This window comes from Tympanuchus pallidicinctus, unplaced genomic scaffold (assembly GCF_026119805.1).
Source record: "Tympanuchus pallidicinctus isolate F22 unplaced genomic scaffold, pur_lepc_1.0 scaffold24, whole genome shotgun sequence".
Classification (NCBI taxonomy): Eukaryota; Metazoa; Chordata; class Aves; order Galliformes; family Phasianidae; genus Tympanuchus; species Tympanuchus pallidicinctus.
In genome coordinates this window covers 9,803,324-9,817,166 of record NW_026294741.1, presented here as the reverse complement: position 1 = coordinate 9,817,166, position 13,843 = coordinate 9,803,324, and the positions used below count along the sequence as shown (strand labels likewise).

At 55.8% G+C, this 13,843-nt stretch overlaps 1 protein-coding gene across 2 annotated transcripts in view; it reads right to left on the bottom strand.

Moving 5' to 3' along the window:
• STX1A (syntaxin 1A) overlaps positions 1–13,843 on the bottom strand; it is a 50,338-nt gene that overhangs the window by 3,273 nt on the left and 33,222 nt on the right. The window contains exons 6-9 of one of the 2 annotated variants that reach the window (XM_052688704.1): positions 9,277–9,385; positions 2,474–2,547; positions 2,076–2,213; positions 164–274 (exon numbers count right to left, since the gene is read on the bottom strand). In XM_052688704.1, coding sequence (XP_052544664.1) covers positions 164–274; positions 2,076–2,213; positions 2,474–2,547; positions 9,277–9,385 — 432 coding nt within the window. Of the gene's footprint in view, positions 1–163; positions 369–2,075; positions 2,214–2,473; positions 2,548–9,276; positions 9,386–13,843 lie in introns of those variants that run through there. The other variant, XM_052688705.1, reaches the window with a different exon arrangement.

Here is a 13,843-nt window from a genome sequence, read left to right as displayed (position 1 = left end):
TCCTCGTCCTTTAGGCTCGCAGCCAGCCCGGCCCTTGGGTCCACTCCGTCCCTTTTCCTGTCCTCATGTGGCAGCCCTGTCCCACAACCTCCCTCCCGGTGCTGCCTGCCCACGTCTGGGTGCTCAGCCCCAGCCCTGCCAGCCACCCCGTGCTGCCACTCACCCGTCTGGCTTTGCTCTGGTACTTCACTGCTTTTTTGGTGTCGGACACAGCTCGCTCCACGTAGTCCACAGAGTGTTCCACGTTGTACTCGATGCGGTCGATCATCTCACCCTGCAGAGCAGGGACAGAGCCCACCCGCCGTGAGCTCCTTCCTTCCCCGCTGCTCCCTGGCACCATGCAGACATCGCCCTGCCCATCCCTGGTCCTGTGGAGGAGATAGAGACCATCACCCACCTGCTGCAGGCTCACAGGCAGCCCTGGAGTGGGGGCTCAGACTGAAGAGTGCACTGACATTGTGCTGCACACCGGAGAAGCAGGAGGGATAGAGGACAAGAGCCAAGAGCACAGCTGCAGCACCACGTGGGATGCTCACAAAGACACGAGCATGCAGGGATGACTGCTCTGATCTGCACAAGCGCCCTGCAGAAGAGCAGAGTCTCCTGGAGCGAGGCTGGTGAGTTTGGAGCACCGGGTCCTGCAGGAGCTGCTGCTCCGCTCGACTCTGCCCTGGGATCTGGGGACATGCTGCCCAACCGACCCACACCCTTCAGCCCCTGCATGTGTCAATGACACACTTTCCAGGGACAAGGAGGGGCTTGAACCCCAACATCCTCCCCATGGCACAGAGCTGGGGGTCATGACCAGCAGATTTACAATGCTCTTTTCTCGTCTTAACTGCTTCCTGCACCCACCAGTGCCATATCTGGGGCAGAGCAGCAGCTGCCAACATGCGGTGCTGCTGTTCCCTGCCTCCTCTGTGCCAGCAGCTCAGAGCCCCCCACCCTATGGGGCAATGCAAGGCGTTGGTGGTTACAGCAAGGCAAGTGCTCTGCACGGCAGCCCACTGCACAGCTCTGTGCCTCTGCTTCTCCCAGAGAAGGCAGGTGAGGGCTGGTAGTGCCCCTTCCCACACAGGCTCTGCACAGCATCGTTGGGTCCTGCAGTCCCTGCAGACCTGCAGGACTGTGGGGTGGCAGGACGGATACTGGCAGCACACAAGGTCAGGAACGGTCACGGTGCCCTGTGCCACCCAAAGGGCACTCCTCGTCTGTGCGTACCATGGGGGACTCACCGTCCATGGGCTTCATGGGGAACCAGGATGTAGTGGGGACAGGCAGGGTTTCCAGCAGAGGTGACAAGGCGCAGCGATCCCAAAGTAATAGCAAAGTGGGGACACAGGACCTGGCAGCTCTGAACAAGGTGAGCGCGGCCCTGCACAAACTGACACTCTGCTCACACTGGGGCCAGTTAGGGGGGACAGAAGATAGAAAGACTCCTCTCGGAGGCAGATGGCACTTGCCCTGTGACCTGCCCTGGGGAACCTGACCTGGCCTAGCTCAGCAGATCCAGCCCAATGCCCTGCAGAAATCAGGGGAGAGCTGTAGAGATGCAGAGGGCCGGGTGTGCCATGGGCAGGATGCACAGACACCTCCACCCTCCCCCCGCGTCCTTGGGCCTGCCCCAGTGCCACACAAGAGCAGCAGACATGCAGAGTGCAGCCATGCAGAGCTGAGCATGCAGCACTGGCAAAGGCCAGGCGAGGCTTTACCTGCACCGATGTCTCCTCGGGCCGCGACAGCATGGCGGGCAAGAAGGGGGGTGAGCAGAGACACGGAAGTGTGGGCCTGGGGCTCACCAGGCTCTGCAGTGGGGCCCAGTCCCACACAGGTCCCCCAGTGCCAGTGTCCAGCTCCAGGGACAAGGACTGGTCTGCAGCCAGGTGCCGGACACCCGCTGCCCTCCTGCGCCACCCCGCACCTCCCGCCCCACGCACAGGATCCCACTCTCCCCGCAGCGCCCACCCAGCAGGGAGCTGCACGGGGAAGGCTGCCCACCCCTGTGCCCTCTGTGCCCCAGCCCTGCTCCCCTCCAGCCCCGGGGTGAGCTGGTCCTGAGCCGCGGCCATCCCTACCTGGCTCTCCACTAGCATGGCCATGTCCATGAACATGTCATGCAGCTCTCGGATGCTGTTCTCCAGTTTGATGATCTCACTGTGTCGCGTCTCGATCTCGTTCAGAGCCTGCTTGGTGATGTTGGAATCCATAATGATCTGTGGGGAGATGGCCAGCACGCAGCTCAGTGCAGCCCCTCACTGCTGGGATGGGGCACCAGGAAGGGTGAGGGGAGGGTTGGGAAGGAGAGCAACTCCTGGGGCAGACAGGAAGGTGCGGCCAGGCCCCAGCAGCACTTTGCATGTGCCCACGTCCCCATTGCAGGGCAGTGCTTGGGGCAGGGCCACCAGAAAACTCCTCCAGGGAGAGTGGCTGGCGTGGCTGCAGGCTGGCAGCAGGGCTGACCTGTGGTACTTACCCCAGAGGAGAAGATGGCCGGGTTGCCGCTCTCCAGCATGTCCTCCAGCTCCTCGCTGGTGGTGGTCCTGCCAGCTGCAAGCAACACACAGGAATCAATGGGACTTCCTGCCCTGGCTGCAGCCCCTGCAGCCCTACACAGGGCTCTGTTGGCTCCAGCCATCCCCAAGGAGCAGAATTGAGTTCCCTGAGCACAGAGGGCAGTGATGGGATGGAGAGCAGCAACCCAAGAGGAGGACGGACTGCAGGGCTGCCCTGGCCTGGCAAGCCCACAAGGACAGCCAGCTCCACCTGCACACCAGCGCTGCACCTCTGGCTGGAGCTCTCCGGGAGCCCAAATCCTATCACTGAGGGGAGAACAAGAACGCATCCCAGCCTGCCTGAAACCAACAGAAAGACTGCAAAGAAGGGCTGAGGTCTGGCACGGCACACCCCACCACACACTATCCACGGGGTCTCTTAGAAGAATCATAGAATCATAGAATCATAGAATCACCAAGGTTGGAAAAGACCTAAAAGATCACCCAGTCCAACCGTTCACCTCTTCCCAACAGCTCCCACTAAACCATGTCCCTCAACACAACATCCAGCCTTTCCTTGAACACTCCCAGGGTCGGTGACTCCACCACCTCCCTGGGCATCCATTCCAGTGCCTGACCACCCTTTCTGAAAAGTAATACTTCCTCATGTCCAGCCTGAATCTCCCCTGCCGCAGCTTGAAGCCATTCCCTCTGGTCCTATCACTGATGACATGAGAGAAGAGGCCGACCCCCAGCTCACTACAGCCTCCCTTCAGGAAGTTATAGAGAGCAGTGAGGTCTCCCCTGAGCCTCCTCTTCTCCAGGCTGAACATTCCCAGCTCCTTCAGCCTCTCCTCATCAGCCCTGTGTTCCAGACCCCTCACCATTTCATTGCCCTCCTTTAACACGTTCCAGGGCCTCAATATCTTTCTTGCAGTGAGGGGCCCAAAACTGGACACAGCACTCGAGGTGCGGCCTCACCAGTGCTGAATACAGGGGAACAATCACCTCTCTGCTCCTGCTTGCAACACTGTTTCTGATGCAAGCCAGGATGCCATTGGCCTTCTTGGCCACCTGGGCACACTGTCGGCTCATGTTCAGCCGAGCATCAATCAATACCCCCAGGTCCATTTCCTCTACACCGTCCTCCAGCCACACCACCCCAAGCCTGTAGCGTCGCCTGGGGTTGTTGTGGCCGAAGTGCAGGACCCGGCATTTGGCCTTGTTGAAACTCATCCTATTGGCTTCAGCCCAGCTCTCCAGCCTGTCCAGATCCCTCTGTAGGGCCTCGCTACCCCCAGGCAAATCCACACTTCCAGCCAATTTGGTGTCATCTGCGAATTTACTGAGGCTGCACTCGATGCCCTCATCGAGGTCATCAATAAAGATATTGAAGAGGACAGGCCCAGCACCGACCCCTGGGGAACACCACTCACGACCGGTCGCCAGCTGGATTTGACTCCATTCACCACCACTCTCTGTGCCCGGCCCTCCAGCCAGCTCCTTACCCAGCCAAGAGTGCAGCCATCCAAGCCTCTGGCTGCCAGCTTCTGCAGGAGAATGCTGTGGGAGACAGTGTCAAAGGCTGTGCTGAAGTCTAGGTAGAACATCAACAGCCTTTCCCTCATCCACCAGATGGGTCACTGATCATAGAAGGAGATCAGGTTGGTCAAGCAGGACCTGCCCTTCATGAACCCATGCTGGCTAGGCCTGATCCCCCGCTCATCCTGCACATGCCGCATGATCTCCCTCAAGACAATCAGCTCCGTAACCTTCCCTGGCACCGAGGTCAGGCTCACAGGCCTGTAGTTCCCCGGATCCTCCTTACGACCTTTCTTATAAATGGGAGTCACGTTGGCAAGCCTCCAGTCTTCTGGGACCTCACCAGTCAACAAGGAGTGCTGACAGATGATGGAAAGCGGCTCGGCTCTCACCTCCGCCAGTTCCCTCAGCACTCTCGGGTGGATCCCATCTGGTCCCATCGCCTTGTGGCAGCCCAGTTGGAGCAGGAGGTCTCTGACTGTTTCCTCCAGAATCACAGGGGGGTTAGTGTGCTCCCCAGCCGAGATTACCAGGTCAGAGAGAGGAGCATCCTGAGGATAACTGGTCTGACTTTTAAAGACAGACGTGAAGAAGGCATTCAGAACCTCTGCCTTTTCCTTATCCTCAGTGGTCACATTCCCAGCCTCATCCAGCAAAGAGTGGATATTCTCCTTTGTCTTCCTCTTACTGTTAATGTATTTATAAAAGAGTTTCTTATTCTTTTTCACCCCAGCGGCCAGGTTAAATTCAAGCTGGGCTTTTGCCTTTCTGATTTCACCTCTACACATCCTAACGACTTCCTTGTATTCATTCTGAGTGCCCTGTCCCTCTTTCCACAGGCGGTAGATTCTCTTTTTCTCCCAGAGCCTCAGGAATGGCTCCCTATTCATCCACGCCGGTCTTCTTCCCCGCCGGCTCATTTTGCAGCTCAGGGGCACTGCCTGCTCCTGCGCCCTTAAGACTTCCTTCTTGAAGAGCAACCAGCTCTCTTGGACCCCTTTACTCTCTAAGACTGAATGCCAGGGGACTCCCCCTATCAGTCCCCTGAACAATTCAAAGTCCGCCCTCCTGAAGTCCAAGGTAGCAATTTTACTATTCCCCCTCCAGGCCCCACCATGAATCACGAAGGTATCAAAAGGGACAGCAACGTTTTCTGGTATGAGTCCAGGGCATCTCTGAACCTCTGAACAGGGCCGTACCCAGCTGCAAACCCCTTCCCTGCAGCACAACCAAGGAGACGGTGGCAATGTGGGACACAGCACTGCAGTGAGGGACGGGAGCCGGCTGCTGACCCAGGGGACTTCATGTGCGCTGCTCTGCCAGTGCAGGTGCAGCCCAGTGAGCGGCGGGCTCTGGAGTAAAGGCTGTTCATTAGCAGTTCATGCTCTCAGCTTTGATTCTCCATGGAACAAATGGGTTTATGCCTACAGCCGGGCCAGGAACGTGTGGCCTCCTCCCCAGCGGCAACCCCCAAAGCAGGGGCTTCCTGTGGGCTTTCTTAGCCATGTGCTAAATGCGGATGGATGAGAAGGGCAGCAGGAAGATAAATGCTGCCCTGTGAACATCCTCTGTGATGTGGAGCTTTGGAGGTAGCATGAGGCAGCCATTCCTGGGATGAGCAAAAACCTGGACCTTCCTGAGAGTACACTCTGAGCAGAGAGAGCAGAGATGTAGGGCATCACAGCCCAGAAGGAACACAGGACAGATGGTCCATCCATGAGGTGAAAGTGCAAGGAAGCACTGAGGGCGAAGAGCAGCAGTGTGAGGCTTTACAGGGACTCAACAGCCCAACAACTTCCAGCAACACAACCAGGGAAACACACACCACCTTTAATTGCAAGTAAGACTACCTCAGACAAAGCCTTCCACAACTCCAAATAGAACAGTCCAAAAAGGCTTTGGCAACTGGGAAATTGTTGGCAGTCAGAGATTTCTGAAGGCTCAAACAAATGAGGGCAAGTTATCCTTCCAAAAAGACCTCTGTGGAGATGAGAGCTCGTTCTGCAAGCACTTCTTTAACTTGGTGGAAGACCACCCTGAGCCTGCTGCTGCTGAGTGTGGCCCACCCTGCTTCCCACACTGAGGGACCTCATTTCTCCGTCAAAACATCCGACTCTTGTCAGAGCTCCTCTCATGTTTGAGTCAACCATTCCTTCTAACGGCCCACAGAGACAAACCAGCTCCTGAGAGAAGCCCTGCCCTGCAGAAAGGCAGGCTGCCTGTCTGAAGGGCAGCTGCCGGCTCCTTGCTCTCAGCTGAAGCTGACCCAGATCCAGAGAAGGAGAGCAATGGCTGGAACAGCACAATGTCACTGGCCCCTACGTCAATCCTGTTCCACACTGAGCAGCCACCAGCAGTGACAAGGAGTGCGCCGGGCACAGTGCATCCCAACGGCCCTTTGCTCTGTCGCATGCAAGCCCTGGAGACAGCGCTGAGGACAAGCAGCAGGACCAGCTCCCGGAGATACTGTGTGTGCAGGCAGATAGGATGATGGGCTCCCTGGCTTTCGCTGTCTCCTCACTGCCCCATTCCACTTCTGCAGAGCAGAAGGCTGGTAAAGGCCCCAAAGCATTCAGGGCACCGTGTGGATTAGCGAGTGGAGGTCTGGTCAAGCTGCTACAAAGAGCTTGCTTTAATGCCAAGGCAAAACATGGGGCCCGAAGGCTGCACCTTATCTGCAGCACGGGAATGGCTTTGGAGCAGCACAAAGTTCATCACACCACGGCTGTGCTGCTGTGGGAGGCCAGCTGTGCCCATCCAGCTGCAGCACCTCAGAACTATGAGAGGCAGTTGTGTGTAGTCAGAACAGCTGCTGAGAACCACCACAGGAGCAGCAAGGAAGGCAGCACTCCCGACAGCCTCAGCACACTGCCACTGCATACAAGGCACCAGAGGCTTTCTGCTGCCACAGGCTGCAGGAACCAAGGGGTTGTGCACAGACCCTGCACACCAGCTTCCCCCAGAAGAGGGCAGGACCCTCAGCATCACTAACAGGACACCACTGCACCCAACACTGTGAGCCCTGAGCAGACTCTTCCTTATGCCCCGTTGGCATGATGTGACAGCTGTGTAGCACGGGCAAAGTGCTGCATAATGTAAGCAGAGTGGCAGAGTCCTTTCAAAACCTAAAAAAACAGAGAAAAGTTCCTTTTAGCTTTGTTTCACAGCTTCTCTGCAGATTAGGATTTGGGTAAGTCCTTCCAAATCTTCTCTCTCAGAAGGGAGAACTAAGGATACTTCATCTGCCCGCTGTAGGACACCATTGTGGCTGGTATCACCTGCAGCATGCCGTGAGCTCACAGATGTCAGCACCTGCAGGAGCTCACACACACTCTCCATCCTGCTTCCCACTGAATGCCAAGCACTCGCTGAGCCTTGTGTCCCTCTTCCACTTAGACAGCATAAACACTTGTTATCACTATACATCGCACAGAGGAACGATGCACACAGCCAAACCTCCTGGCTTTCCGCAGGAGCTGCCCATACCCACAAGCACCCACTTTCACAGGCAGGATGACTTTTCCACCCCCCCAGGTGACCCTGCGGGAACCCCTTCGGCCCTACCTTGTTGTTCAAGGTGGGTTTAAAGGGAAGAGGCACTGACGTTTTAGAAAAAAAAAAGAAAAAATAAAATTGCCATTTAGCAAAGTCTGTGGAAAGACTGGTTACAAGACTGGATAGTGATAGGACAAGGGGAATGGTTTTAAACTGAGACAGGGGAGGCTTAGGTTGGATATTAGGAGGAAGTTTTTCACTCTGACAGTGGTGACACACAGGAACAGGATGCCCAAGGAGGCCCCCATCCCTGCAGGCATTCAAAGCCAGGCTGGACGTGGCTCTGGTCTGGTGGTTGGCGACCTGCACACAGCAGGGGGTTGGGACCAGATGGTCATTGTGGTCCTTTTCAACCCAGCCTGTTCTGTGATTCTGTGATCTGCTCATCCTGACTCAGTGCTTATTTCCCTACTTATGGTGGTGGCTCTTCTTTGGTAGGAGATGACCCATTTCTCTAAAGCTAACCAGGTGCCACTAATTCCCCAGAGCAAGCAACGGTCTCTGGGTTACATGGGGGGTCCCAGGGAGATCTCAGTGCCACAGCTACTGCAGCCTCAGAGGTGTCACTTGGGGCCCGCCTGCAGGGAGAGGACACCACTACTGCTCAGAGCCATCACATCAATAGGGTCAAGCATCGGATCCTACATTTTGGTCACAACCTCAGGCAAACCTACAGGCCTGGGGAGGAGTGTCTGGAAAGCTGCCTGATGGAAAGGGACATTGGTGTAATGATGGATAGTGGGCTGAGTATGAGCCAGCACTGTGCCCAGGTGGCCAAGAAGGCCAATGGCATCCTGGCTTCTATCAGCAATGGTGTGGTGAGCAGGACCAGGGAAGTCATCTTGCCGCTGTAGTCAGCACTGTTGAGGCCTCACCTCAAGTTCTGTGTTCAGCTTTGGGCACCTCAGTACAGAAAAGACATGGAGGTGCTGCAGCAGGCCCAAAGAAGGGCAGCAAGGCTTATGAAGGGCTTGGAGAATATGGCCTACGAGGAGCAACTGAGGGAAGTGGGGCTGTTTGGTCTGAGGAAAAGGAGGCTGAGGGGAGACCTGACTGCTCTCTTCCAGTATCTGAAAGGTGCTTACAGCAGAGTGGGGTTGGTCTCTTCTCACTGATGACAGGATGAGGGGAAATGGCCTCAAGTTGCACCAGGGTAAATTTAGGTTGGATGTCAGGAAACACTTCTTTACAGAAAGGGCTGTTAGCACTGGAATGGGCTCCCCAGGGAGGAGGTTGAGTCACCATCCCAGGATGTGTTTAAAAACCGTCTGGATGTGGTGCTCAGGGACACGATTTAGCGGTGGGTTGTTAGAGTGAGAGTAATCTAGGGTGAAGTTGCGGTTGGAGTCGATGATCTTTAAGGTCATTTCCAACCTGAGCAATTCCGTGATCGAATGATTCTGTGGTCACAATGCTGGGACAGGGCTGCTTCGAGGGGGAACACTGGGGCAGAGTGCCCGGGTCTCAAGAGCTTAGTTTTCCCCTGTTACTTACGTCACACACCTGGAAGAGAAGCCCCAACAAGGAGCGGCTCTCTGCCTTCCTTAACCTGAGCAGCTCAACAAGCACCAACCGTGGCATTACGCCGCAAACCCTCAGGATGACGGCTGCCATCCCACTGCCCGCAGCCCCGGTGTGCTCCTGCCAGAGCCCAGCAGCGGTGCAGCGCACGGCCCGCGTTACTCACTGATCTCCAGCTGCCGCTGGATCCGGCCCTTGCAGCGCTCCCGGTAGTCGGTCTGCGTGGCGTTGTATTCAGACATCACCTCCACAAACTTGCGTGACAGCGTCGAGTGCTGCAGAGGGAAAAGCAACAGGAGGGTCACCGCCTCCGGCCGCCCGCGCACCGCCTGCAGGCCGGGCTGCCCCGACCGCGGCAGGGATGCAGGATTTGCAGCCTCAGCACAGCGCCCCGTGCCGACCTCATGGCCGGCGCACAGCAGCACCGCGCTGGAAGCCCAGCACCGCCCGCTCACCTCCCCAGCTGCTCCTGCAGCGCGTGGCTCTGACAGCACTGCGGGGATCTGTCAGAAGCAACAGGGAACTGCTGGGCAGGGAGCGGGGCCGGCGCCGCTGGCAGACAAAACATCACTGAACTGGTTTTGAACCAGGCTGTCCTCGCTGGGAGCAGGCAGTGAGCGGCAGCCCCAGGTGTGCAGCCCAAGCCCTCCTGCTCATGAGGCACGGGCAGGGGCACCTGGATGCGGCCACAGAAAGCGGCTGGACCAGGGCCTGCCTGGGATGGAGGTCATCCTGCTGCCTCCATACAGCACTGCCCCCCTTCAGGAACCTCAGTGACAGCAGAGCCTTCAAAAATCGTAATGGAATCACAGCACGTGATTGGGTTGGAAGGGACCTCAAAGACCCCCAGCCCTATCCATGCTGTGGGCTGGGTGCCCCCAGCTCAGGCTGCCCAGGGCCCATCCGTGGCCTGAGGAACCTCAGGGATGGGACAGACACAGCTCTGGGCAGCAATGCAGCACCTCACCGCCCTCTGAGTGAAGAATTTCCTCCTTTTATCTCGTCTCAACCTCTCCTCTTTTAGTAAATCTGTTACCCCTTGTCCTAACACGATGGCTGCAGTGAGCTCTCCTCTCTTCTGCAGGCAGAACACCCCCAGCTCCTCGGCCCGGCTCCACAGCGGAGGTGCCCCAGCCCTCTGAGCACCTCGTGCCCTCCTCTGGACCCGCTCCAACAGCCCCACGTCTTTCTCGTGCTGGGGGCCCCGGGCCTGGACGCAGGACTCCAGGTGGGGCCTCACGAGGGCAGAGCAGAGGGGGACAGTCCCCTCCCTGCCCGCTGCCACCCCTCTGCCGATGCAGCCCAGGCTGCTGGCGGCTCTCCGGGCTGCACGCTGCTGGCTCAGGTCAGCTTTCCCTGTTCCAGAACCCCAAGTCCTTTCTGCAGGGCTGCCCTCACTCCATTAATACCCCAGTCCACACTGATGTTTGGGATTGCCCTCATCCAGGTGCAGAACCTTGCACTGACCCCACCTCTCAATCCTGGTCCCTCTGAATGCCATCCCTTCCTTCTGTTCTATCAGCTGCATCGCTCAGCTCAGTGCTGTGCACAAACTGCTGGGAGTGTGCTCAATCTCTCTGCCCATATCTCCACTGAAAGTACTGAACAGTACTGGTCCTAATGCAGCCCCCTGAGGAATGTCACTTGTCCTGGACAACATTTTAGCCACAAAACAGTGTGTCCATCAAATCCCTGCGTGTCCAATTTGGAGACAAGGATGTTCTGTGGGACTGTAACAAAAGCAATGCACAAGTCAACACACATGACGCTGATTTCTCTTCCCTTCTCTACCAGTGCTGCCACTTTGCCATAGAAGATTATGAGGTTAGCAAGGTGTGATGTGCCCTCTGTGAAGATCTGCTGGTGATCTCCCTGTCTTCTGTATATCTTAAAATAAGACAGGAGTCTGTGCCAGGACGCTGTGTGATCCAGCTGCCAGCAAACATGAGCACAGCCAACAGCCCTGAGGCTGTCCTCGAAGAGTTAGGGAAGAGTTAGTTAGCACCCCACGCAAGCTACCTCCAAACCCTCCCACCTCCTAAATTAGCCCTTTCTACAGAGTGCCTGAAGTTTCCAGAGGCAAGAATGGTGCACAACCCAGCAGCACACTCACAGGGCACCCGCAAGCAGGAGCTAGCTGATGGCCTGCAAAGCAGGGAGGAGGCCACCCTCAGCATCAGCCCTGCAGCCCACCTGTGCAGCCAGAGCCCAGGAACAGGGAGCAACAGGAACCAAAACAGACATGGAAAAGAGGGAGAAAGGAGAGGAGGGAATGGAAAAGATGGGAAAATCCAGAATGGGTGAGAAAGCATCTAAGGAGAGAAAAAATTGAGAGTGACTGACGTGATGAAGAAACTCCTCCAAGTGCTTCCCCTGTGACTTTCGGGTCCACCAGCACAGCCCATCCTCACAGCAGTTCACCACCACAGAGAGATGCACCCCACGGCTGTGCCTGAGCCGGAGGGAACCTCAGAGCCCATATGTGGGGAGGACTGGGGCAACACGGCATCTCCCCACACTGCAGCTCCCAGCAGGCCCAATGCACACAGCCCCTCGTGCTCCTGCCACGCGTCCACGTGTCCTGAGCCAACGCAGCCCCTGCCCCTGGGCACGGCACTGGAAACATCTTCAGCCACATTTGCCTTTGCTTCACAGCTATTCTCAGCAAGCAGCAGCTCGGTATTTATGGCAGAGCCTCAGGCTCAGGCAATCTTATTCCTCCTCTGCCGGCCAATCTCCCACGGAAGCCCAGGGCAGCTCCCACGTCGGCAGGCAGCCTCTGCTCCAGGTGCCATGGCACGGTCGGAGCAGCTGCCGTCACCCCCAGCTCACGGCTCAGAACCCCACACAGCTGCCACGCACGGTCCGAGAGATTCTCATCCTGCCTTCTCAAAATGGTCTTCCTAAAATCCAGCTCATCCTGCCGAAAGCTGTCAACATACGCTGCTCTGAAGCCAGATATCGCCTTGGGTGCTGAATGACTCCTTGCTGCTCAGCAGCATAGCGCACCCCCTCTCTTTTACTTAAGAAGTTATTTAACTCGGTGTTTATTTCGTCAGATTGTTATTTTTTGTTCCCACGGGCGTCCCACATGTCTACAGAATGCATCTGATTTTCAAGGAACATGGAGTTTCATGAAAATGGGCTAGAAAAGGCATTTAGGCATTTTAAAAGACTTTTAAAATAAAATAAATCATTTTAAATTTATAAATTTTATAAAATAATCATTAAATAAAAGCCACCTGAATATTCAGAGTAAATAAAAGCACATCGCGATGGATCTTGCATTTGAAACAAATTCTTTAAACAGAAAATATTAACTGGAGTTCTGAAATGGAGCTGCTTCAGCTAAAGGGGAGGGTGAGGGTGGGTGTGAGGTAAAACCTCTCAGAAGGAAGGGTGCAGCACTGGCACAGGCTGCCCTGGGGGTGGTGGCCGTCCCTGCGGGTGTGTAAGGAAAGGGCAGCTGTGGCACTGAGGGACGTGGTCAGGGGGCAACGCTGGTGGCAGGGGGGCGCTGGATGATGCCAGAGGTCTTTCCCAGCCCCTACGATTCTGTGCTTGTCCTTGAGTGCTTCCATCATTAAGAGACACTTCTGAAGTGCTCGTCCTGAGGGGCTCCTGTGGGATTCAGGATTCCCCTCCCTCAGGATTCCCCTGTGCTACAGGGCTGCACAGCTCCCACCTGCTGGGCGAGTATTTCCTCCAGCTACACAAACCAAGCGCAGAAGCAATTAAAGCAAAAGCTATTCTGAATAACAAGCACTGACATTTGGAAGAACATAAATGCCAGTGTTCGCTCCGTTATGAACTCAAAATTACTTTCATACTTAAAAGTCCATAATCTTAATGCCTGGCCACTCCTGATTTACAGCCTGCTAACGCAGAATCAGCTCGTTTCACTCAGGTTTGCTCATAGCACAAAGCAGCGAAGCCCTCACTGCAGAAATACCTACACAAGGACTGCACTTCATGTACCAGACATCTAAATCAGATCTCCAGTTCAACCTGTCCTGACTCCCACGCACAAATGCGCCTTTCAGAAGAAGGATGGCTTCCTTGGGCTTCATTCTAGACAGATCAGAGCATGCTGCTGAACGTATGGCAGGAAAAGAGTTTAGAAGTGACAATTTTGACACCTTTGGAGGTTTAGCCATTGCAAAATTTTCCTCACAGACCGGTGATTTAAAATTAGTTTCAGTCTGGTTCCCAACCATTTCTTTGGCTCCACACGTCACAGCCAAGTGAAGGTGAGCCTGGCCACACAGACAGTGATGTGAACTCTGGCAGCACTCAATACAGCTGGTGATAAGCAAACGCATAGGACCAGACAGGATGCATCTGAGCGTGGAGCTGAAACCAATTCACTGCAAATTGCCTCTATGGAATCTTCTGCAGACAGAGGTGATCGCAAGTTACCCAGAGGACTGACAAAAGGCAAACTTGACACCAATCTTTCAGGAGGAGGACGTGGGAACCCATGCCTGCTCAGCATCCTTGAGTCACTGCCAAAGTCGCTGGATACAGAACCATCATAGAATCATCACAGAACAGTTAGAGTTGGAAGGACCCCTAAAGGCCATCAGGTCCCACTCCCTGCAGTGCACAAGGACACCCACAGCTCCATCAGTGCTCAAAGACCCTTCAGCCTGACCTGGGCTGTCTGCAGGGCTCTCTGGGCAACCTGTGCAGTGCCTCACTGCCCTTAGTGTAAACAAAATTGGAAATGGCCA